Raw genomic sequence first — 24,023 nt, forward strand, 5'->3', positions numbered from 1 at the left:
TTACACTGGAAATGTCCTCACTCCACTGCCACGCTAACCTTCGAGCAAAGACTTCTAGCCTTATTTTTGTAAAAAGTAAATTTACACATTAAAATAATACTTTCAAACTATAGACAGGTTTTGTTGAGAAAACATCTAACATAAGAAAAGTGATACCAATACAGAATCACGAGGAACACCTGTTGAGAACACAGAGGGTTTAATTAATTTTTCATTATTCCAGTGAGTCCTCTGACGTGACACACCTTCCTCTCAGATGGGGTCGCCGTCTCACACTTGTTGTGACTCTCACTTTGACTGTGTGGTCACTGAGTAGATTGACGTAGAGGGTATGGGGGGGGGGGGGGGGGGTCCATCCTTTCCCCCCGGGTGGAGTTGCATCCTTTCTCCTCAGTGTTGCATCAGCTCTAATCTGGTGAATAATGCATTATCATGAATAAAGATAGATCCAAGCGGAGCCACACTGTAAAGGAGAACCTGCCTTTTTTATCCCCAAACCTTTTTTCTTCTTTTTTCCACACCAACTCCATTTTGTCTCCTTCTCCACCACAAAATACTCCTTTCTCCTTCTTTCTTTTTACTTGCTTTTTGACAAAATAAGACACTCCCACCGTTGAATCCCCACTCCCACCCCCCATCCTCTTGTCACTTTCCCTTGCATCCCTTTCTGGCCGCAGATGCGGTGACAGACATTGTAGTGCTCTAGTAGAGCTTCTCTGTTTGGTGAGAGTGTGTGTGTGTGTGTGTGTGTGTGTGTGTGTGTGAGAGAGAGAGAGAGAGAGAGAGAGAGACAGAGACAGAGAGAGAGAGAGAGAGAGCAGTCAGGCCCAGCCTTCACTCTGGGCTCAATAGCTGCCCGGCTTTTCCCTCAAAGCCAGCACAAAGTCTGCCCACTGGGAATTGAGCCACAAAAGAAAAAAAAAGAGCGGGGGCTTCTTGCCTCCTTTCCTTTACTCTGCTCTGTCTGAAGGAGGCTGACTCCTCCAACCACCGCCTCTACCACCTCCTTCACCACCACCACCTCCTATAAATAAAACAACGCAGTCTCCACAAAAAGAAAACCCTGCCCTAACTCCTGAAAGGCACTGCTTCCATCGTTACAGCCCCTTCTCACTACACACGTTTTCTCCACTGCTGCTCTTCTACCTCAACAACAACAACAACACAAAGGTCCACTTTTAAAATCATATGCATCTAAATTTAATGACACCCTGTTAGTTATAAAAGTCCTCAGGTCCTGAGTAAGATTTTTAAAATATTTTTAACAAAAATACTTCAGTATAACTTGGTTCTTGGATCCATCCTGATGACAGCTATTTAAAACAACTGATCGAATTATTTAAAGTCCTACATTAATTTGTCTTTTCTCTAACTGTTTTTGGGGTTTTCACTGGGGCCTCATCAGTTAACCCTCGTGTTGTCCCGTGCTGACCCGACGCAAACCTGTTGCTGGGTGTGTACAAAATGTGAAGGACAACAGGAGGGTTAAACTATAAAATATGTAAATCAATTGCATTTTTTAAGATTACAACAATGTGTGAAGAATTAGGACAACCATTTTTATAACATTAATCTAGATAATATATATTAATAATTAAATTAAGGAAACTGAATGAAGGAATGAAAGAAACTTCAGATTCATTTCATTTGACTCAGCCGTTTATTGTCCTTCTGCTTCCACGTTCATTTATCATCACCTGTATTGTTATTGTAGAATTTGGTTGATAGTGTTGTAGCTGGATGTGTGGGTGCAATTTGTCAGTGTATTAATGTGACTGTGTGCAGAGGGATTAGACTGATATCAGCGAGGCTCCCACAGTCTGTCAGGCTTTAGAAGGAGACCTGGACAAAGGGACTGATTTCAATTTAAATGCAGCAGCTGAGAGGAAACATCTCACACAGTGGGGTGACTTCCACTCTGCCCCCCCCCCACACACACACACACTGATCGGACAAAATATTGCATTTATGTTTATAAGACTTGCAGATTGTATGGTGCGAACAAGAGGAGATATGATAGAAGGCTGTTTAAAGAGCTGCTCTGGTTCTGCACCTGTCAGTAATTACAGGTCTAATCTGCTCCTCAGAGCCCAGTTGTGGCCCCACACTGGCCCCTCACGGTCCCGGAGTCCATCATTAGATCAGCCATTGTGGCCACGGTTGGCCTTTGCACCTCTTATTACATGCAAATAGAGCTGCTTTATGTGAGCGGTGAATGAGACGGTGGCCTCTAATGAATGGGACACCCTCCACACCCACTTAAAGCCATTCCTCCATCTATGAATGCATTCTGTGCTCCACTGCAGAGGGAACAGATCTTATGGACGTCAGTGTTGTGCTGGGACGGAGATAAGTGAAGTGGACCGATACATGGAGTCGGTCCTACAGCAGCATGTGGTGCAAATAAATACACTTCAAGACTCCATATACGGACCAGAAGCATATTTTTTCCATCCTACAAGATATTAACTTCTTTTTCAGAATTGTTATATTATAAATAGTAACATTATACAATATCAAAGTAAATGAAAGATTTGGGTGGGAAAATACTAGCAGTACAAAGTGGATGACAAATTAAACTACTTAAAGTTCCAAAACATGACTAAATTCTACTGAAAACAACCTAGAAAAAAAAAAGATGCTTCCTGATTTTATTGAAGCATATATTGGGCATATATACTATTGACAGAAAAAAAGCTGCCACTTTATGATGGATAAAGTGTAAAGTAAACTAAAATGAGGTCGGCTGTAACCAACATGGACCAAGAGGCATTTCATTTGGTCATATGACATATTACCACATCATCTCTGTCATAGAGATGCTTGTTTTTGGAAAAGGAAGGGAATTATTCCAACATTAAAACACGACATATGGCTTTGAAGTGTGGAGATGTGTCGATCGGAAAAATAAAACTATAGAATTGGTAAGATGAAAAGCACGAGCTCATCTGGAGGCTGAAGGTGAATTTCTGTGCACAAAGTCTTTACTTCAAACCCAAAGGGAGTGCAATAAATCGCCAGGAGAACATTAGAGATTCCTAAATAAAGCTCAGGTGACGTCTACAACATATACAACATAACACTAGAATAGGATATTTTAAATTAAAACAATATATAAGCACTTTAAAATGTCTATAGGAAAGAATAATATATATATATAATATACACAAAAATATACAAATATATACATAAAACTACTACCATACCAACACTACCATATATTGTTCATGTAACATTGAAACAAACATAGTGCAACATGGTTCTGTGACTGTGCTATTCCCATACAGTACCCATTCATTAAACTGTGTTATTTACACTGTATTCTGTCGACTGTGGCCTCGTCACATGAATTAACACAGGCTTTTGCATCAACACCGCCTGGAAATAAAAGTCTTGTATTAACTGTGCTCCATTAAAACAAGCTAATGACTGACTTCATGAATTTTCTGCCTCATATACATGCCTCTCATCTGTGCTGTGCAGCTGCAGCAGCTGCTGCTGCAGCAGTTACTGTCTGTGTTTGCTTCTTCTTGCATGGTAATGACCACATACCTGTCAGGCAGCCATGTGCAGGAAGATACCGCCGCAGGTCAGTGCTTGCTGCCGGACGAGGCTTTTCCATGACTGTTCCTCCGTGCACACACCTGTATGCTGTCCCCGCTCTCTGTCTGCAGCTTGACATTTGGTACAGTGAAGAGAGAAGACACTGCAAAGAAGAAGAAGAAAACAAAAAGATTATAAAAGTCATTATTTACTTTCTTAACTAATGATATGACAAAGAGAGAGGGAATAATCTCCATGGATCTGAAAATGTTGTTATCTCCTGTATATTTAAAATGCAATTGCACTTAAAATGACCACAATGTGGCGCTGTAGAACTGGAAAAACCTGCTTTAAAAAAAAAAAAAAAACCTATGACAAAACCACTCAGACAATACATTGAAAATACATAGTAGTGTTAAACTGTTTTGTAAAAAAAAAAAAAAAGAACATACATTTCGATCTCAAATGACTTCAGCCACACTGCTGAAGTTGAACTTTGAGTGACATTGCTCTACGAAGAATTAAAAATAAAAAACAAGACACAAAAACCTTTACAAAAATTTAAACCTGCCACCTTTGGTGGATTTAAGATACAACTGTAATAAACATTTTGACATTTGTTATAATCTGTACCCAAGAATACCAAATATGGAGCACATATTTGACACCTGGTTTCCTGAAGTTGACCTTTCGTGGTGCTGTTGAGCCGATTTTCTATAACAAAATCTGAATATTTTTATGGTCTTTGAATTTCAAAGCAAGGCTTCATTGATCATTGTACCCGTCCAGGACCTCAACAGTGTGATGTCAGTAGATGTTTCTCTAGAGTACTGTCTATACTGGTGCTTTTTGGTCTTTGTCTTCATCTATTGATGTTGGGGCCAAATCTATGTGGGGACAAACTGTTATCACCCGGTCTTTCTAACAGATCACATCTCTGTTTTCTCCGCTCCCCTGGAAACAGCTGTCACATAAAACTGAGTATTAATTAAACCTTAATTATTTAAGTTTGGAAATTTAAAAGATCAAATTATTCAGAGAATGAATCTACTCTGACAAGAGTTCAAACCCCCAAAAGAGTGAGGGAAAAAATAGCTTCAGTTTTTGATCCAATCCACAAAAATCCATTCATGTCCACAGAAACTGTCCCTGTGAGATGTCTGGGTTTTTTTCTGTCCTGCCAGACAAAAAGGCGCTCTGACTAAAATTAAATTCAAAATGTCACAATCCCTGATCCACAAATCGGCAGCAAAACCTCAGGAGCTGCGATTGTCTCCATAATTCGCCCATTGTTCCCACTAATCTGTCTGGTTATTGTCAGAATAGGTCTGTGATACGTTTGACAATGGAGAAAACAGAGGACTGACGCAAACACTCTGTCCATCTGTACTAAGATGAAATTGGACAAGAACTCAGAAAGTTTGACAACGTCTTACAATATAATTAATTTAGTGAGATTTAATAGTTTTGCCAGTTTTCTCTCAATTAATCTTTTCGGGTAAAACCACAGAATTATAAAAATGGAACAAGGGTCCATAAAGGTATGGGATCAGAAGTGTTCCATTCGTTTTAGGAGTCACTCAACATCGTAAAGTTGTACTGACTTCAGAGATTCAGAAAATAAGAAAAGTAAATGTTTTCACAAGTCAAGCTTATAAAGTTTTTGGACTTTTTTTAGATAAAATTAAATTTTGGTTTGGTAATACTCATAACAGACAACAATTTAAATGAAATGCAATCACCATTTATGAAAGAAAATTGTAGAAGAAAGTGTAAACATCATCAGCGATTACAACAGAAATGGCACAAAACAAATTCAAATATGTAAGGGTTTTAAAAAATGCTAACTGCTAATGTTATTACAGCCACTAAAAACATTAGAAGACAACTTGAAAAACAAAATCAAAAGTTATTTCTACTGTAAATGTGAAAATATATTGTAATAAGAGTTCATTTAAAACAGCAATGCTAGCAATATAGCAACTGATAAACCCAGGTGTAGTCAGATATTAGCCAGAATCAGCAAAAATTAAATGAAAGTCAAGGGTTTGTGTAAGTACCCTGTAAACTTATAAACAAAAGTGCTAGTTTAATATTGAGCCCCTGGAAAACTCATTCCAGTAAGATGACGTGTGCTACATAAATCTCTGTGCAGTGATTGGCCAGTCTTTAGACACACCTGTCAGGTCACTCTGTTTTTGACCTGGTTGACAGAGTGACATGTTTGACTTGTCATGAACTTGTCTGCCACCAGCAATACTGGGTCCAAGTGATAGGAGGCAGGAGGCAGGGGGAGGAGGGGGTGCACACAGAGTACAGGCAGTGCCGAGTATAAGTCAGTACCTCATACAAACACACTTCAAAAACACCGATACATCCCTCTGACTACAAAGCAGTGTTCTGCTCCTTCTGAGCTCCTTCTTTCTTTTTCCGAGGCACCAGTCTGTTCTGGTGACGGCGGCTGATTACTATTCTGCGGCTGTGGCCAAATACAACTGCAGTAATTAGGCAGGGCTTTATCTCACATTCACATCTCGTTTTGCATAATTCTGACACATCCTTCCTCTGTTTAAGGGCAAGCGTGTGCAGCAGTTTCACACTTTTCCTTCTAACACACACGCGCGCACATTCACACACACACACGCCAAAGTTCCTCTGTGTTTACCAAGTCTCGTCCTCATTTCATAAAACTTTATTTTTTAAATTTCTTCCATTCTTCCCTGGGCGATTCGACTGCTTTGACTGCCTCTCTTGTGCACGCAGGAGGAAGAAGAAGAGGAAAAAAAGAAGAGAGTCAGGGGAGAGATGGGGATGAGAACGGAGGACAGACAGAAGAGCATGAGGGGAATCAGAATGAAGCATCTCCGTCTGTGTCTCAGTGACCGCAGCTTTCAGACACGACAACCTGCTGGGTGTCGATAACAGGATTATTGATGCTAAAAAACCTTCATCGGGGGGAGAATTAAAAATGGAATATTCATTAAAATTACCCTCATGTCAATGGCAACACACACTCACACTCACACTGTTCTGCAGAGCAGGGCTTTGCACTGCTAATGAACCCAAGTAACTAACTAATGAATAATAGAAAATCTCTGTGTCTGTAAAATAAAATAATAAGGATAAACAGTCGTAGCAGGAAAACTTAACTTAGAAAAACCTATGTGAGAAGAAATAAATGATCAAGAAAAGATACAGATGCTTCCCTTTATAATCTTCTAACCGTCAATCATTATCTCCATGGACTGAACCTCTCGTTTTACCGGCAATTTTTTGTTATTTTTATTCTTACAAAAAAAATCATCCAATTAGTTTCCTATTAAAAAATAAAAACTCTACTTCCTATCCCAAACAAAACCTACTTTAATTTCAGATATACTGTTCTATTCTAACAATGAGGGACAGAGATCCCCCAAAAAACACAAACAAAAGAAAGCGATTACAGCACCATCCAGTGTATGGTGTATAACCAGCGAATGGAAAAAAAACAAAAAATAAAGCCGTCTTCCATGTATAACAAGGTGTGACATTGTGTATTTGTCTGCTCCACTAGCTCACTGGTTCCCGTTGTTATTTTACCATTAAAACAACAACAGGAATGATGGAATAATAAAATCATGGGAGGTGGCGCTGTAACCATGAGGTTGAAGATGTTGTAAACTAAGGGACCCCTCCCCCCCGAACTCCTCACCCAATGCTTGTTATTAAGTGTTTAAACTCTTCATCTAAACCAACCATCTCCATGTTCTCCATCATGACTTCCGCTAATCTCCTCTTTATTTTCCACCTGCTTCATCTTCAACACCAGCGTCCGTCAGCACCCCAGGTTCAGTCTCCCCTACATGTCCAAACCATCACAGTTCTGCCTCTAACCTCATCACTAAACTTTGGACGTTGCCTGGGACTGACGTCTGAAAGGCAGACTTCAGCGCCGACTCCCAGACACACCCACACATCAAAGTGCTGCGTGCGTGTGAGTGTTTTACTATTATTTGATATTTTTCTTCAATCAATCAGTCGAACGGAGCGATGTAAGTCACTGTGCATCACCTGACAAAACAGAGCACCTGGTAAAACTGGATATTTCATGTGAGCCGTAGATGTTGAAAGCTGAGACCCTGTGTGTTTCTGACGTACTTTTTTATTTATTTATTTATTTATTTATTTTTGGAGTCAGGCTCTTATTGAAGGAATACCTCAGTGAGCTGTTGCTCTGGGCAAACAACAACTCGGGAAGATAGAAAATCAAACTGAGCATGTTGCACCGACTTGGCTGACTGTCCCACCGGCATGCACATAATAAGACAGGCTTTCTCTGCAGGAACAAAAACAAGCCAACCCCAGGTCAGCGCTGGCTGCTTTCTTTACAGAGAGAGAGAGAGAGAGAGATGGGGGAGAGGCTGGTGGGGAGGAGAGAGCCAAGGAAAAACAGAAAACACAAAGGAGCGAGGGCGAGTTAAAGCAAAAATAAAGGAGAGAGGGAGAGAGAATAGAACTGCCTGGTGCCTCCACTGAACAGTCCAGTTGCATTTTATATATATTTATATCTGTCTAGACTCAGCTAAAATAAGCCACGATGACTGAGAAGGAGCCCAGAAAAGTCAAAATAAAACTGTTGGAAATTCATAATAAATGACAGTCCTCTCTGTCTTCAAGGCAGTCCGTAAAGTATAAGTGACAGTTCAAAAGAAAGGCATGTGAGGCGCAGCTAAAGATCCTTATTAATTCATGGATATCTTTAAAGTTATTAGGCCAATACACTTCCACTCAATGGTATTTGTTTTGGACTGTCACTTGTAATTTCTGGACTTTTTAATGTGAATCTCTAAGACACCAGAGGTTGAAGTCTCCAGTTTAAATCTGTTTTTATTGCCTAGACTTAAAAAAATCCTTTATAAAATATTTCTTATGCTTCATCACATTATCAGCAAATTAGAAAATAGACGTTAGAATAAAAAACCCACATAAACCAGGAGAAGTTACTAAAATCAATCATCTTATATGTACTCTAAAACTACAGTGTTTTTAGCTCCTGCAGCACAGCTGCAGTCATTTTCTCTTCCTTTCATTTTCTATGATGAAAGCAGTTACCTGTTGAGGGTTTATCGGTATAAAAATGTCCCAGTAGGTGGCAGTAATGCAACCAAAGGGACACTTTTGGAGTACTTGTGTGCGTGTGTGCACGTTTGTGTTACTCACTGTCCTGCAGCTCCCAGAGCCGTGGAGGAAGGTTGCTAAAGTATTCGTGGTTTAGCGCTGCCTGGGCTGACAGGCGGTTCTTTGGGAAGCACTGGAGGAACCTGGAGGCCAGCTCCTCAGCATGGTCCACGTAACCCAACCTGACACACAAGAAATTCATTATCAGATTAAAGAGGATGTAATGCATCGCTAACAGTAGTATAACGTGTGATGTTAAATATTTCAACATATATAATAAAAATATATACAGTGGAGTACAGGGATGTTGATTTAAAGCAGATGCTGAAATAAGTGAGGCCTAACTAAACAGCTATTCATTTACATACATGAAACAGAAAAAAAAACATTTATTCATTTATTATTTGAAAAAACCTTTCAGTTTTGTACGATGCATACGTTGAATACTTGAATTCAGAGAAAAGACAGCTTTCATATATATATTTCATATTCACTCAGTTTATTGTATGTTTTCTTCATTTTTCCCACCAGTGAAAACCCTCTAAAAACAAACGCTGCATTGTCTAAATCACTAAACTTGCACTTTACGCCTAAAATCCAGACAGTTACTGTAAATAATGTATAGTTATTCTCAAGGTCGATTCATGTTCTTCAAAGTCTCAAGTCAGAAAAAGGAACCAAAAGGGAAATGGAGAGAGAGAAAAAATAAGAAACTGCTGTAAATGTAACAGGACAAAGCTTCAGGTTAAATGACAGAAAAGCTAAATACAAGCCATAAACGAATAATTTTGAGTCAGACAGTCAGCCCAAAAGTAGTTTTAAAGATAAAAGTGAACATATGATTAATTGATCAAACCATAGCCAGAGTTAGCGTAACAGAGCGTATCCTTCCTAATTACAGAAAAATCCATTTAAATAGTAAATAACTGCCCTTGAAGATTGGCTATTATAATATATATATATATATATNTCTCATAGCCCCCACTGGCCCCTGTGCCACAGTTTTGACACGTCTTCTGTTCCACTAGCCTCTCACACTCCGTATTAATAACACACTGCAATAACCAACACCTCTATATTGTATCTTGCCTGTGGGAAAACTCTCTGACTAACAGAGCTGCTGACAATAAAATATTCTATGTCACAGTTTTTGCTGATTCAAGAGCAAAAGACAACACACACTCACACACTCACACACACACACACACACACACATATGTATGTGTAAGGACCGTGACGTTCATTCAAACAGGAGGCATAACTGTGATTACATGCAGAGCTGTACAACTCTTTGTCTCTGAACTCCTGAACCTGCTTTACCTCACAGAGTTGACAGAGATAAAAAGTATAAAAAAAGGGGGGGGGCACACACAGAGAGAACGAGAGGGTGCAACAAATTCAGTCAGTAATTAGACATTGGGAGCATTAAATAAACATGATGTTATTCAGCAGTGCTCGCTGTCCCGCTGCGTGCAGCACTGGCAGTGCTTCTCATGTTCTGCAGGCCTCTCATGGTTGCCTCTCTAGTCAAGCACTCTGACAGACGCTCCCCAGGCTCTCGATGGGGATCTCCACTCATCATAGCAGTGCACAGACAGAGGGAGGATGAATCTCAGTTCAGCTCATCAACACCACTCAGCACAGAGGCAGGGGATAAAGTTAATGAAGTCCACCAGGGCCTCTCCTCTGCCGTTCTCAGGCTGCTGCAACATTCTGTGAGTCAAGTTTGAGGACAAGCTGGTGTGTGTGAAGATACACCACTGCGAACTGGACCACCCCTAGAGCTGGTTCAGTCTGGGCCGCGGCTGCTGCGAACTCCTTGACTGTGCCATGACGTTTTCCCTGAGCTTTTACACACCAACAGCAAAAGACTTCGTGGTCTGTGAACAGGAATAGGATGTTCACGTCGGTTTGCAGAAGTGAAGCTACAAAAATAGACCCAAAGTAGTAGACCCAAATATTACCCTGTATGATTTAAGACTAATATGGACAGTGTAGTATTTTCCACCTGACTCATAAACTCATAATACAGATAAATATTTTCCTATTGAGAGGCTGTTTTGGTTTGTTTTTATCGTCAAAATAAAGACAATAAAGTGCACGCGTGCCTCACACATAAGTTGCCTTCTGACAGAAATGTGAGGTACTTGGTTCCAAAACCTGCTGGTCTATGTGCCGATGTACCTCTGGGCTGCATAGTTTAAACCAACAGGAGAAAGTTTGTGACATTTTGGACCCTCCCTGCATGTTAGAGAAAAGGATGCTTGGTTAAAAAGAATTGCCGCTAATTCAATTCTAGGTCAGAAAGTTCTCTCAAGACAGACAAATTGTTTGAGGTTCAAGTCAAAACATGAAGTTCAGCCATTTCACCTTTGCTGTTAGACCAATAATGCCTCTGTATCTTTGCTTTGCTTTGATTGGCCAAACAGCCCCCTAAATATCTACAGAGCTTGAGCAAAGATATACTGTTTTTATAAAATGACAATTTTTTTAAACCTCTGTAACAATTTGTTCTGGTTTTTCCTACTTAGATAACAGAACCTGTTTGCTCAAAATGAGAGCAAATCGTGTCGACGTGTTTTCTCATCTCTTTTCTAATGCCAAAAATAACAGTCTTCTCAAAAGCAACAGGGGGAACAGGGGTTTATTATTATTATTATTTCACCATGTTGAAGCTCAGAAGTTCATGAACGTGTGTTTACTTTGTATGCAACCATTTTGATCAAGTCCAGAATATTTTATTTTAGTTGGAGAGGTAGTTTCAGCACGCTAGGCCAAAACAAACAACAACCTCCCAAAAATGTTATGGTGTACTCTGTACGGCTGAGAAATCAAAAACTCATTGGATCTTTTCAAAGGTGTGACGAACATTCCTTGACGCCACTGCGGTCAGGTAGCACACAAGAAGAGAACATCTGCGGCGAGATGGACAATATCGACTGAATCTATCACACTGATCTACTGTAAGTGATGACACATTCACAGCAGTGAAAAGGATTCCATCGTCAGTGGAGCATGGTGGAAGAAAAAAAAAGGGAAAAAACACAACTCCTGAGAAAGGGGCGAGGCACCACAGCTGGCCTTATCACACCACAACAGACAGTAACTGACATCTCGGTTTGATCAAAGTTAACCATTAAGAGCTGTTTGTAAAAAAGTCATTTACTATAAGACGTGTAAGACCTCACAGTATAAGGTTTCAAAGGGAAGTAGATTTCTGTGTATTTGGAGAAAAGACGTGGCAGCGGTAAATCAGTGGGTGGTGCTGTTTGTCTTCTTGATTTCTTCTGCTAAAATTGGTAATTCCATCCAAGCAAAGATCACTAGATTTTAGGACACTAAAATTCCATAGTGTTTAACAGAGCCAAGACTTTGTCTAGCTAGTCTCCGTCATTTTTGTTTCTTGACTTGCAGTCAGGCTTGTAACAGATTTGTCAAGAAGGGCCTACGCTTGAATTTTTTTAAGTCAAATAACAAAATTTGCGACATCTCCTTAGACTTGTCTCTGGACTGAATCAAACCTTTTCCATGACTCAGACAATGACTCAGACACATGCAGGACAACTTGATTAAAAACCCAAGTCTCTCTGGCACAACTCCAAATATTCAGATTATCTTGCTTCGGTCTTAGACTTGGAAACACCGATCACTGATCTTAGTCCTAAATAAACCTTATTTGTGGCTCATTTTAAATGAAACCTGAGGAAACTCAGGTCGAATGCCTCAGACGCTACATGAATGTATTACAGTAATGTAAATGACCTGAAACTGATAGTACATCCTATCACGAGATGCTGTTAACACACCTTTACAGATTGTCTGGAAACAGCATGGACCCATTGTCCATATTGTAGAGGAGATATTCAAAGTGCTGTTCAATCAATGGTGGAGTTTAGTGCTTCAGAAATGAGTGTTGGCTGAGGCTTTACTACAGTCCACCCTGGAAGGCTGGAGTCTCATACATAAACCCCCTCCTTAGACCTGTTTCAAAATTTCAAGGGGAAAACACACACACACACACACAGCCCTGATCTCTATGCTGTCTGCCTCCAGATGTTCTCTTGCCCAGGGCAAACATTGGCACACAGCTAGGAGAAGCCCCAGACTGTGCCTCATACCTGGCGTTTTCCTGCCCACTGCACCACCTCATGTTGCAGACTGAAGAGTCTTATTTATGCTCTGCAGGAAGCAGGCGTGTAAGTAAAACGCAAATGTGAGCTGAATAAAGTGCGTGGAGTGCCCGGCACGTTCACCGTCCAAGGGGACATGTGACCCTTCGATACTGGTGTGTGTATGAAACTGTAAGGACCACGGATGTACGCCATGTCCTGTGACCTAATTGAACAGAGGAGTCACAGTGTAACTATGACACAGACAGACTCACAGGCGGGAGGTCGCTGGCTACAACTCACTTGTTCCATGCTTGTCTCAGCTTTTTCGCACTGTACACTGTGAAGCGTTCTGTGGAGAGAAAAGAAAGGATTAGGAGTGTGAGCACCGCCTGTCAACTGTATAACATATATATGTATACATTCACAAACAACACAGGTTTTCAGGTTTCTTTGCAGCACAGTCAACTGTTGTTGGTGCTGCAAAATAAAAACAAAACCAAACAACAACACTGATGTGATGGGTTTAGAAAATGAAAAAAAAAATCTACCCAGGTGTGTATTGTTTAACCACAACGAATTGCCTGACTTTTCTGAGGTGTTTGTGTGAGTGTCTTTCTCCATATTGACACAGCTATGTTTATCGTGCTGCTCTGCTCTACTGGCCAAAAGCTGCCGTGAGGACAGGCTGTCACAGACGGTGCTGCCAACTGACCTGTTTCCAGTGAGCCAACTAACCACCCAGTGTGTAAGGCCACCATTTTACACTGCCAGACTAATCCTGTGAGCCAACCACCCAACTGTCTGTCAGTGTCGACTTCCAGCTCCACAGCTCTGAGACAGAGGCTACGGTGAACCAGTACAGCGCCAGAACTGGTCTGGTCTGACCACAGGGCCCTTGGTACCAGTGGAAACTGCCAACCCGAGTACCCACGTGACTTCCAGCATTATATTATATTATATTATATTATATTATATTATATTATCCAAGCATCAATAGTCATTGCACTCATATAAGTTCTAGAATGTATTAATTTTTTTAATAATAGGTTTAACAAGGTCCTTAATTAAAGCTACTTGCTAAAGAAATGTAGCTTGTTTACCAACTAATGTTTGAGTTTTCAGGGTTTGATAGTCTGCCATTTATTTATAGTCTCTTGACTATTTTAAATTATGTAATGTTAACTTTTAAGCTGCCATTACAGTATAATTGAATACAGTAATTATAGTCAATATTTTGTGGCTATTCTTTAAAATTGTTTTAATTTCTTCTAAATCAATATCAATATTGATAAAATGTATAGTTCAAATATATTTTAGTCATACGGGCCAACTCGTAATTTAAAAAAAATATTTCTAAGCTTATTTTACAGTATATTTAGGTTAATGGTTACCTGTGCTCATCAAGTTATGACAAGTTTAATCTTTCTGGTAACTTTTTTTGCAAACATAACACATAATATGTCTAGTTAGCAACAGTTGAAACACAACAGTGATTTATTTCCACTAGTTTGTCTGATGAATCGCCACAGAAACATATAACAGTTGGAGCCTTCATTCCAGTTACAAACCAAACATTTGAATATTAAATTTGATAATAATATGTCTGGTAGTCAGCAAGTTATCTGTAGTTCCTTTTCCGACCACATAAAAAAAAGTTTCCACTGTGAGGTCCAGCCACATTACAATGTCTAAGATCCAAACCTAAATGAGGAATCGCAGGGTCTAACAAAAAAAAAAAAATAGAAAGATGGAAATTGTTGTGCGTGTGGAAGTCCAAATGTGATGAACCACATGCAAAAACTGGATTCTGCAAGAGTTCCATTCTGTGCTTTGAGAATTCTTTACTTTTATGTTACTGCCATCTGCTGCTCACAAACAGACAATGTCTCTCGGACTGTCTGGACGGAGCTGCTGATAATATTAAAAGACTCATCTATTTTCCTTTGCACCTTAAGGTTGAATAATATTGATGCCATACATTAAAAAGATCAAATCTCTCTCCTGCTTCAACTAAACAACTGGAACATCAACTAAAGTGCCAACGAATTTCGCTGAGATTATAAAAATAATCCCAGCAGTGTTCACCATATAGAGTTGTACCAGCATTAAATAAAATAGGTCAACTCGTATTAATGTCACAGCTGAATGAAAATGACAATGATCATTTGTGACGATATGAATGATAGAGTCAGAGTGGAGGATGCTGAGATTTTCATCGACAGTGACAAGGATGGAGAGGATTTACTACTAATGATAAAAAAATGTTTTGGAGATACATAGCAGGAGAGAAAAAGTCAATAAAGGTTTGAATAAGTGCTGAGGAGAGATGATGGAAACTGGACCAAGGATTCTGGAGATGGAGCGTGCGGGCAGGAGGAACAGGAAGTGTTAAGGATCTTAATGGATGTGTTCTTTTTATATGAAGACAGAAAAGTATTCAGTTGTGATAATATTGCTGTTTTCAAAGGAACATCACTACAGAATTCTATAGTTTAATTACATTGCTTCCAGGGCCATGCAGAGAGACCCACATTAGTAGGTTGGTGGATCACATGCAGCCAACGGGCTGCTAGTTTGGTACTTCTTTTTGAGAACATTATTTTTAATGTAAATGCACTGTGAGACTTCACACATGCTGGAGTGTGGTGGCATTTAATCACCATCTCCTCTCTTTCTCTTTTTGAACCACCACAGCCATACCAATGACACTGTTGACATTATATTAACAAATGTAATGCTCAGAGGCAGGCTGAGGAAGTATGCATGCCTGTGTGTGTGTGTGTGTGTGTGTGCATATCCGCTGCACAGCTGTTCCACACACCATGCTAGAGGCTAACAAGAGCCAACTGTGGCCCTGGCTGCAACACCACAGATTACATTTGTATGTGTTGTGTCCATGTGTGACCAGAGGGGTCACAACAGTCTGTCCCTAATTGGCCACTGGAGATGGGAGGCTGCTGTCCTCGGCTCAGTGGTGCCTTACTGGCCTCACACCATTACTCTGATGCTCTTTAAGGCCCATCATGTCCTGTCCCCCTCCCCTCTCCTCCACGTCTCCCCTCCGTCAGCTGCGACACTAATCTGCAGTCTCTATTCATGTTGCCTGTAAAATACCCTAATGAGTTCCCAGAGGGCACAGCTACAGTGGCAGAGCAGCGACCCTCCCCAACCCACAGACTCTGATCCTGAGGCAGCACAGACTCTGTCCCTATGGCGACACATGATGCTTAGACTACTGACTGTTAAAGGTTTTTGTGTTTGTAATAAACACTCTGTAAACACTATACAGACAGACAGACAGATCTACACTGCTGTTGTCAAATGTATTGTTGTGGTTCAGTAACGAGAGAAAATCTCAAAAGCTGCTGTATCCAGCAGAAGTTAAACCCAGACTTGACAGCAGGTGGCAGCATGTAACCTACACAAGTGAAAATATTTCAAGCTTTTCTACTAAATAACTTATTTTAAGTTTTTTGTTTGACTTTTTTGGGCATTTTTTAAATCAGAAACACTCCAACAAACATGTCAAGGTAAGACTTAGAAGTTAACCTTCAGATCAGGTTCACTAGTACAGAGTTCATTTCAAGATATGGGATAAAAGGAGGGTCAAAGGTGAGATCTTCGTAAGCAAGGCTATATTTTGCGCAAAAAACAAGGTTGGAACTTTCTGCTGAATGTGCACGACACTTGGTTTCACCTGGTTTAAAGTGAGGCAGGGAGGTAACACTGGGCCAGGTTTCTTCTGAGGGGGTGCCAAGGACCTAAAAAACAAAATACATAAAAATCAGCTCAAAACATGTTGTAACATATTTTGGCAACATATACGTATATTTTGTAAGTCATTATGCAAACACCAGCATTTTCTGTGCAAAATAAAGAAAAACAATTTTTGAAATAACCCTTTACTGTTTCTTTAATTTTTCAATTCAACATCTGGTCACCACTCCTTATCTAAACTTAGACAAAATGTCACATAAAACCGTACTTGTTTCTTGTGAAACACTAGTTTAATATTTTTACACTGTTCCAGGTTCTTGTTTTATAACTGGAAAAATTACCACACACACACAAAAAAAACGATCTTGTTTAGTCAGAACTTTTAACAATTCCATCTTTTATGGAAATGTTGGCAGGTTTCTCCGGCACGTAGTCTGGGTTTATGATGACAAAACCCAGAGCAGCGGACATGCCTTCAACATGATCCATCACAGCAGAGCTAGGATAATAGTTTCCAGATTGAGCAATCGTCCCTCAGCTGACCATTAAATCCTACAGCAGAGAAACAGCTCAGGCATATTTTACAAATGGTTTTGTTGAAAGTACAAAGTAATAGATTGCAGGCCACCCGGATCTGACATAGTTTTACAAAATATTTCAGCTTCTTTGATAAATGATAATGTATAAGAAAAAAAATGTCTCAACCTCTAAACTAAAACTATCCAACATTTTATCTTCTAATGTTTCAAAAACTCCTAAAATAGAAGAGGGTTAAATTGTTTAAAAAAGGCAATTCTGGACATAATTGCTCAAAAATGATGACAGGAACAATGCACAATGATGATGGTTGATCGAAAATGGATTTGAATTTGTGGAAATTTTGCAAAACTACGCAAAGATTAGTCCTAAAGGAAACTTCAAGGTAAACAATTCAGTTCAGGCAGCCATTTTATTTTTAAAAAAATTGAAATGTTCACCAAAGACAACAATTGCCCAAAGTTAGTCATTCAATTTATTAATCTAACAAATAAATGCCAGTTATTTCCTCAGTTTGGCTGAGGGTCCAAACTGTGTGCTCATGTGTGGCATAGATGATATGACTTGGTGTCACAGCTCAGAGACGGATGATTATCCCGGAGGAAAATGTTTAGAGAAACACAGTTGGTGTTTCCACAGCAGAGAAACCAGACGGTTGGACGTCCTGTGATTATAAACCTATTTTAGGTCCGTCTCTTTCCACAAGCATTGACCTCATTACTGTCTGTGTGTTACTGTGTATAACAGCTGACTAAACACCATCGGTGGCCCAGCACATGACAAAAGATCGAACTTAACTAAACTTTAATTACACATTGTGGAAGACATAAGAAAACACAAAAGATAACGTGATGTGGTTGAGAGTGTGTATGTAAACACACTGTTTGAAATAAACTACCAGCAACAAAAGGAATGTAGGTCAGTCAGGTGTTTGTTTAATGTGTTGACTGTAGAACGTAAACATGTACTGACGCAACTGTTCTTCATAGTTGTTGTAATGCCTTAGATCTACCAGCAGATGGCAGTAAAAGTCCAGGGAGCAAATAAACCGGGACTTGCCTTATATTAATCGCAAATGCAGCTCTCAGTGCACATACAGTAACATAACACTATTTTTTTTAGTTCACTGCAGTGTAATAATGAATAGGTGGTACGACGGGGTCACCGGGGTCACTTGAGGAGGTACCTTACATTTTGGGAAGATTAAAAAAAAAAAAGCATTACAAATTGTGCGAAATGTGTAGCCTTCATGGATGGTAGAATAGTAAATTCTATGATTTGCATGTTCTAATTTAACAAAGATGCCTCTTACCAAAATGTGTTCTACCAAACATATTTGACGGTTAAACTTTTGATGTGCTGAGCCCACAACAAAACGGATCCTTCACGGAGACAGTAATAACTGGACAGGTGAATCCCCCTCTGGTAATTCTGGACAGACTGGAGCAGAGAAAAATGAAGGGTTTCTACAGTGTTGGGGAAAAGTGCGATCAGGAGAGTGGATCTCTATCTGTTCAACAGAGCCTGTATTATTGATGGAACCATTCGGTGCTCTCTGAAGTGAGGAGAGGATGCGGGAGGTGAGGGGAGACTTTGGGACTGTGTGTGAGACTGTCACAGTCTTTATAAGGACATCAGACAAGAAAAATGGTCGGGAGCAGCACAACAGCTGAGGGGCCATAAAGGTAACAGCATCACTGAGAGCTTCACGATGGCTGCCTCGCAGCTTTTAGGTGAAAGTGGAAGCCATTTGGATATTTGAAATTCATGAAGTCTGCATTTGGCATTAACCTCCATGTAGGTATGAGGCAGAATATTTATTTAATCAAGGTTATAGGCCATATGAAGAGCAGTTGATGGGCCATCTTGCTGCTCTGGGATACTTTAGTAGCCAGAAAAAAAAAACTGCAGAAACATTTTGGTCAGAAGAAAAGCCATTTCAGATCCTTTAATCCCTAATTGAAGCCAAATGCCTTTCTTTTTCCTTTTCTGAAAACCCACTCTACATCAGACATATCTTTGAAGGTTGGTTTGGAAAAGCAAGAAAACCGCAGTAATGAAAAGGTCAGGAGGAGAAAGTGCTGTCACAGGACGATTTAAGGCAAAGGTCAAAGGTCACCACTCTGAGCTCTGCGTACACATTCTGTTAGGTAAACAAACTCGGACCTCCTGAATCCCACCTCCACCATATATATTACAGACCACCCACCCACCCATCCACCCAGTCAGACAGACAGACATGAATTTGTGGCTATGACCTCAACAAAGAAAACTTTAACTGGGGGTTCTCCAACTATTAGTCTGGACCTTCAAAGGTCCATCACAGTGGACAGATACATAGATAGAAATAGATGGATGGATGGATGGACGGATCCTTCTTTCAGTACTCTACAGAAACACAAACAAGATCAAAGACACGTGAAGGTCAGACATTATTGTCTGTCCACAGGAGAGGAGATGCCCAGAGATTTGGAAAGGTCATCTGAGGAGACCACTTCAAAAATTCAGTTTCTTAGCCGACTCCAGAGTGAATCAAAGGGACAAGAAAGAAAAAGAAATATAATTAAACCAGTTGTTTCTGTGTCTTTGAACGACTAAGGCAGCTACAACAACGTCATTGTAGAACTGCCAGGTACTGAAGAAAGTTAAGTTCCACCGTAAAAAAAAGTAAAAAGGGTTGAGTCCAAGTTGAGTCTTGAGTAAAAATTAACATCATATCAGAGTCAAAGGTCATAACATAATCAAGTAAACAGCATTTTCAAGTTCATGTCCAAGGCTTAAAAAATAATATTTAGTCCAAGATTCTTTATAAGAAATGTTATGTTTTGACGTAACCTTTTTAACTTTTAAAGAATTTGAGCCATAAATAAAAACATCAACTTCAGTCCAATGGGAAAGGGTTTGAGTCAGAATCTAGAATAATGACCGGAGTTTCCGTGTTCTAGTCCAAACCCAAAGGAGTCACTGCCACTTATGACATGTCTAGGGGAATCTGCTGTGAAACATTGTCAGAAATGTCATTTCAAATGGAAGAATATGAGAAAAAATTCAAGGTGAGTTCAAGTCAGTGAAGAAATGATAGTCAAAATCATTGACATAAAATTGGTTCAGCTGAGACTGTGTCCTCAGGGATGAGAAATGTTCAATTCAAAGTCAAATCACACATCACAGAGTTAGCTGCTACAGCAATGTAGTGACATTAGTAGAAAAAAGACCAAATTATATCAAAGAATTCCAACAACGACTTCTGTGGAGCTTCTTTCAGCTGACATTAAAGTTGAACTTTGACAACATGTCCATTTCTCTGTATCCCTCCGTGTCTTATCCACACTCACAATGTATTTCTGGAATTTGTCCTGCAGACTATTCAGCCTTCGTCCCCTCTGCTCCTCCAAAACCCCAATTCCTCTCAATTCTTTCTATTTCTCCCTTCACAGTAGGCCAGATTAGGGTCACCTCCAGGCAGGGGTCAGATGCATCCGAACCAGAGCGGACTGGATCAGCTGTCTCCCACCGAGCGCGCCTGGAATGCGTTCAGTAAGCCCCGACTGTGCTGTGTGGCTCACAGGAGACGGATGGTCATGTCACAGACACAGCGGCTGTTGTTGAAATTGCATTATTTATCTCCCCCACGGCCTCCAGTTCTTTCCTGAGAGACGAGCGACTCACACAGGCACCGGCCGACACTACATACCAGGAACAGACAGACTGGTCTGTGCACAGAACTGGAGGATTTCAACAAAGAATGCCAACAACTGTCCAGATATGGTTTCATAAACACCACAGAGAGAAACTGCTTTAGACTTTGGTAAAAAGCATAAAAAGACATATTTTGATTAAAGTCTGAAGAAGGTTAAAGATTATGTATGTTGAGAGTTGTGTGTGTCGCTGTGTATCAAGAGAAGGAGTCTTAATGAGTTGTGTAAGTCAAGGATCTTTTCAGTAACCACCCTCTGTGTAGTGGAACGTGTAAAAGGTGTAACATGTTTAGTGAAATCAGTTGTTGTTTTTTTACCACAGTACATGATCGCCTACTACCCCTGATCTGACTACCCATCAGAACTCCTAATATGAGTTCCAGTCATTTCAGCTTACTTTATAGAATTTATTAACGTTAACTTGTTACATTAAAAATGTTCCTAGTTTTAATCATACCATGTGCAGCTTGCTAGTTGGCTAGCTGCTAACCACACATGATAAAAGCAAATGGTAAAAATGAAAAAACTAAAACAATGGAATTAAAGAAAAATTAAACAAACAAATGAAGGAAATTGGTAATTATAGGATATCATCGCCGTTTAAAAACAACACCATGCATTTTGTTAATAAAAAGATCTTTCTGCCTCTGGAACAGTACCTCTGGAACTGTTGGTCTGATCGCCTTGCTTCCAAACACCCACTACCCATTGACTCTCAGTGATGGCCAGCATCCCTGGATGTGGCTTTTGTTGTATCATACAACCAATCTGTATCTAGGCTCCTAGTGTAGAAAGCTATCCAAGTGCTGCCCCCTAGAAGCCAAACAGGTCCTCTACAGAACACTATGTTCTGGTTTGTAAGTTGTGGTCTTATTTTGAGAAAAATAAGAGAAATGGACGGCAGCATGGAGCCGACATGTCAGTGTTGTGTTTCTTCTCCCTCACCTGTGTCACTGTCAGTAAATTTACTGATTATTTTGCATAAGATTGGTGACATTTGCCTTTGTTTATTAAACGTAAAGAGACAACACCCGTGTCCTTGTGTGCTCCCAGTGAGCGCGGTTCTACCTGTCATGTTGGCTGCCACCATGTCAAACATCTCCGCACGGTATCTTTTGGGAACTGTTGGAAAATTAATTTTCTTTGAGTCAAAGAAAACTCGCTGAAGAATGTAATTAAAGTTGTCAGAGTATGTGTCAGTGAAACAGAGACTGTCCTTATAGGCAAAATGCTACCATCAGAGATTCAGCAACACATTATCATAATCAGATTATAACGATCACATTAGCTTTTAATCACATTGCTAATGCTTTTGGTGTGAATTGCAAGTCGTGAGGAAATCTGGTTGATACCCCAGACACCCAAACCACACTGATGTGTCTGCAGGACGGGGCTATTTCCTGCAGACAGATCTGTCCATATTCATCCCAGTCCCTCCAGTGGACATAATCCTCTGTGTGCTGACAGCTAGTTTCCCAGCTGCGCAGAGTGAGGCCTCACACTTCATCCCTTTAATTCCCAAAGACGTTTTTAAAATATTTGGACAGAGACACACAAACCACTGAGCATAAACTCAACTCTTTACAATTTAAACTGGATAATTTAAATACATAACACAACACAGTGGCAGCTCGTCCATACGAACGAGCTCAGCACAACAACAGGGTAAAAAGGTGAAGGTTTATTCACCTACTAACACTTTTGTTACAGTAACCAGTGGTAGCACTGAAAAAATCTCCACGGAAACCTTTCTTTAGTTACTGTATTTACTCAGGTAGTCTTAGCTAACTGGTATGGGGAAAACTTCAATGTAAAGTAAACTAATATTCAAATTGAATCCCTATGTTATTCAACTTTTATGGCTACCTTTTAGTTTCTAACGTCTAAATTAATAATTACATTTGCACTTGCCTGTTATATTTTTATATTGAAAAGGAAAACAATCCAGCTGATGTATTTATTTTCTATCAAAACTGTATTTATACAGTGCTGTGTCCACGTCATTATTGAGCCTGACGCTCTTTAACAGACCTGTCATTGTTCTGCATTACTGCAAAAGTTCCATTTCATTGGGAGCTAAAAAAAAAAAAAAACCTCCCTCCAGATGTCCATCTGTGCAGACGTTTTGTTGATGCACCGACCAAACCACTGGAAGGTGCCTCTCTAACAGTGATGGAGTCTGACCTTTCCCTTCCTCTCTTCAAACAATCTGGCCTTTGAGAAGCCTCTGACTCTGCATAATTCATTGATAGTGGCCTTCACATGAATCTCTGAGGGTGTGCATCCAAACTCTGACCTGTCTGACTGACACGCAGCAGCAGCAGCAGCAGCAGCATGAGCATCAGCAGCTGCCGGAATGGAAATGTCAACATCAGTCCGTTTCTGACAGGTAGACCTGTTTTTCGCAATCACACAGAAGCGGTTGCTGAGCTGCATCTCTGGCCATTTCCATATTCAGCTGTCTTTAACCTCCACTTGACAGCTGAATACACAAACACAGGCTGTGATTTGGATGGAAAACAGACACAGCTTGCTACTTTATATTTAAGGCCGTAGAACTCGGGATAAACAGAGGGGTTGGAGTCTTCTTACAAATTAATTGCATTCAAGGGTACAGACACCAATTCCACAGACCAAAATAGCTCTGGATATTAAAATGTGAGAAAATCAATCTCACTTCTTCACCATAATATTTAGTGGTCAGTGCTTTTACTCAATTGAATACATTTCCTATGTAGTACATAAATCCACATCTCCAAGTCGCTATACATTAGTGAGGTAAGTACCGATTCTGTGTTATCAATATATCGATACGCACACATGTATCGATTACTCTCATAAAATATCAATACTAATTAATGAATAAAAAACAAATCTGTCGCCTCCTTGTTTTTTTAGGGTACCTTACATTATTCAGACACTGACCCTAATGGTAGAAAATAAACTATTTAGGGTACATTGCGTAAAATGAAGCAATATCATTTGTTATGACTAAAAGTATATGTATACAAGAGGTGGACGAAGACTGATCACTCTCCAGTGAACAATGATCTCTTACTAATGTCGTTCCAGTCTTTATCCTTTATTGTACAGCTCACATATTCTGGGCATTTAATATATTTTTTAAAAAAAACTCAATAGGACATAATAAGTACACTGTACTCAAGAATCAAATAATCACTTATTCTAATTACTTATTCTTTAACACTTTTCCAGTAACAAAGAAAAAATAAACATGTTTCAAGACGATTCCTACCTC

General features: G+C 39.9%; 1 protein-coding gene across 1 annotated transcript in view; it reads right to left on the reverse strand.

Annotated features, from left to right (window-relative positions):
• Window positions 1-3,459: 3,459 nt before the first annotated feature.
• The window catches only part of cdk14 (cyclin dependent kinase 14), a 94,136-nt gene continuing 73,572 nt past the window's right edge, over window positions 3,460-24,023 (reverse strand). The window contains exons 11-14 of the mRNA XM_008324066.3: window positions 16,510-16,573; window positions 13,113-13,161; window positions 8,743-8,882; window positions 3,460-3,706 (exon numbers count right to left, since the gene is read on the reverse strand). Coding sequence (XP_008322288.2) covers window positions 3,591-3,706; window positions 8,743-8,882; window positions 13,113-13,161; window positions 16,510-16,573 — 369 coding nt within the window. The 3' untranslated portion in view covers window positions 3,460-3,590. The remainder of the gene's footprint in view (window positions 3,707-8,742; window positions 8,883-13,112; window positions 13,162-16,509; window positions 16,574-24,023) is intronic.

Source organism: Cynoglossus semilaevis, chromosome 13 (assembly GCF_000523025.1).
Source record: "Cynoglossus semilaevis isolate Cse_v1.0 chromosome 13, Cse_v1.0, whole genome shotgun sequence".
NCBI classification, from domain to species: Eukaryota; Metazoa; Chordata; class Actinopteri; order Pleuronectiformes; family Cynoglossidae; genus Cynoglossus; species Cynoglossus semilaevis.